The following is a 2,159-nucleotide window of genomic DNA, read 5'->3' on the forward strand; positions in this document are numbered from 1 at the left end:
GTGTGAGGTGGACAGCTCAACCGAGGCTGTCACGTTCTCTCGTCCTGGCCACACCTCCGCTCTCTAAACCCCCCCCCCCCCCCCCCCCCCCCCCCTCCCCTACCCACTTTGATGCATTTTTCAAATTTTGCCTTGGGGCGGAGTTATCTTGGGGTGAGATACTGTATACTTTAAGGTCTTAGCATGTATGATCTCCAGTTATCCAGGAGGAAGCTGGACAAAAGCCATGACTTAAAAAAAAGTTATCTACAGGAGATGAAAGGGATCTAAAAGTCATTACATCGACCTGAAACATGCATTATTTTAAAGTTATCTGTATACTATTCATGTCSTAACAACGTGGTGGTGAGTCCTGTCACTGTCAGGTGGGTGGATTTCAACCAGTAGCAGTGGGACTCATGRACATGTAACATATAAACACTGAAAAGCTTTGTTTTCTCCATTACAGTGAAAACAAATAGAAAGAAAATAAACACAAAGGACTTTTTTATTTATTTATTTATCCTTGATTGGCCTTCCAGGACCTCAGACGTTAACTTTGTTGAAGCAGCACATCATCAGCTTGATGGAAAACAGTTTGTAAAATCAGTACAAGTTCTGATTTTCCCTTATATTCTGTTTTCTTATTTCTGTTGACACATCTCACTAAACTTCAACCTTTTCTCATTTTGTAGGCAATATACTGTACTGTAAAGAAATGAGAGGCTCTGGATATTTGCACGGGGACTTTTGACATGTTAGTCACGTTTACAGGATTTTCTGGATTGTTTTTTAACATGTAAACATAAAATGATCATAACCCTAGCCCATGTAGTGCACTTTCCCTGTTTATACCTGTTTTCCACCTCCCTCTGCAGGCTGCAGACAGCTGTGATGTCCAGAAACAAAACTGTGTCTGGYTGTTTGTCTCGCATCACAAATGCACCTTTGATGACCTGGTGAGACCAACTTTTTAAAAATGTTTTTAATAATTTTAATTCATGCAGGTTTGAAGGTGACTTATACTATAACATGTCTGGATGTTTTCCAGATATCTGGCCTGAGCAGCTCCAGCGGTGACGCCGTGTTGAAGTTTGAGCCYGCCGTGCTCCACGTTCAGTGCCGGAGGCTGGAAGATGCACAGCTGCTGGTGAAAGAGACACTTAAGTGTTGATATAKGCGACTTAAGTCAATCGTTTTATGTTTTTGAATAACTGTTTAGTGTAGTTTAGTCAGTTTTTAGTCCAAAATCATGCTAGTTTGACCATTTAACGCTGACTCATAAATTATTTAGTGGTAAAAATGGAATTATCCAGCAGGGCTCTAGACTAACTTTTTGCACTGGTTGCACTGGTGCGCCTAACATTTTTTTCTTAGGCGCACCAGCACAAAAGTTAGGTGCACCGACATTTTCAATCACGTCACATTTAACATCAGAGTTTTACAGGTTATTTTTTTTAAATCACTGTTCATTAAGGCAATTAACTCTCAAATAATTTGTTAACAATCTAGTAAACAAAGTTCTTTATTTGAAACAGAAGTACAAAGAACAAGTACAAGACTTATAACAAGACTTATAACTCACTGAAAAGTATTTAAAGTGATACTATAAATTTCTAAGTGCAAATGTTTAAGAGCTGAACATCTTATAAACAGCTTAAACATTTCATGGTTAAACTTCTTTTAGACACATGTCCCTCAGATGGACAACTCCTGTAGTTTGGCCCTATGGATCTTTGGCCTTGGCTAAACCAGACTGATGAACAGAGATTATTGATTAATAACGGAAATATTACTGATATTTATCAAAAGGTTGTGCAGATATTTTAAAAATAATAACAAAACATGTAAAAGTCAGCAATTTCGTTAACAATAGTTGAATCTTATTACTTATTTCACTTAATGTCTAGTGTTATCCTCCTGAGACCCAGAAGAACCAATTTCAGATACCTGAAATGTAACTGTGGTGAAACCGATTAAGTGTAAAGCGGCCTGCCACACAGGTGAGACTTCTCATGCGGCTGAAATGATCTGCTGCTCACAGAGCAGAACTCGACTGATATATTAGCAAGATGGACTTAAGAGCGAGCAACCATCCAAATCTTCTTTTCATCTCCACAGTTAACAAGTAAAAAATGTTTTTCAGACTCCAATTTGACAAAAAAAAAAAAAAAGAAAAA

General features: G+C 38.2%; 1 protein-coding gene across 1 annotated transcript in view; it reads left to right on the forward strand.

Moving 5' to 3' along the window:
• Positions 1-2,159, forward strand: part of tyw3 (tRNA-yW synthesizing protein 3 homolog (S. cerevisiae)) — a gene marked incomplete in the record, with an annotated part of 6,845 nt that overhangs the window by 1,770 nt on the left and 2,916 nt on the right. Inside the window, 2 exon segments of the mRNA XM_014004508.1 lie at positions 858-938; positions 1,031-1,129. Of these exon segments, the coding sequence (XP_013859962.1) occupies positions 858-938; positions 1,031-1,129 (180 nt within the window).

The sequence above is a fragment of the Austrofundulus limnaeus genome, unplaced genomic scaffold (genome assembly GCF_001266775.1).
Source record: "Austrofundulus limnaeus strain Quisiro unplaced genomic scaffold, Austrofundulus_limnaeus-1.0 Scaffold24, whole genome shotgun sequence".
Lineage (NCBI taxonomy): Eukaryota > Metazoa > Chordata > Actinopteri > Cyprinodontiformes > Rivulidae > Austrofundulus > Austrofundulus limnaeus.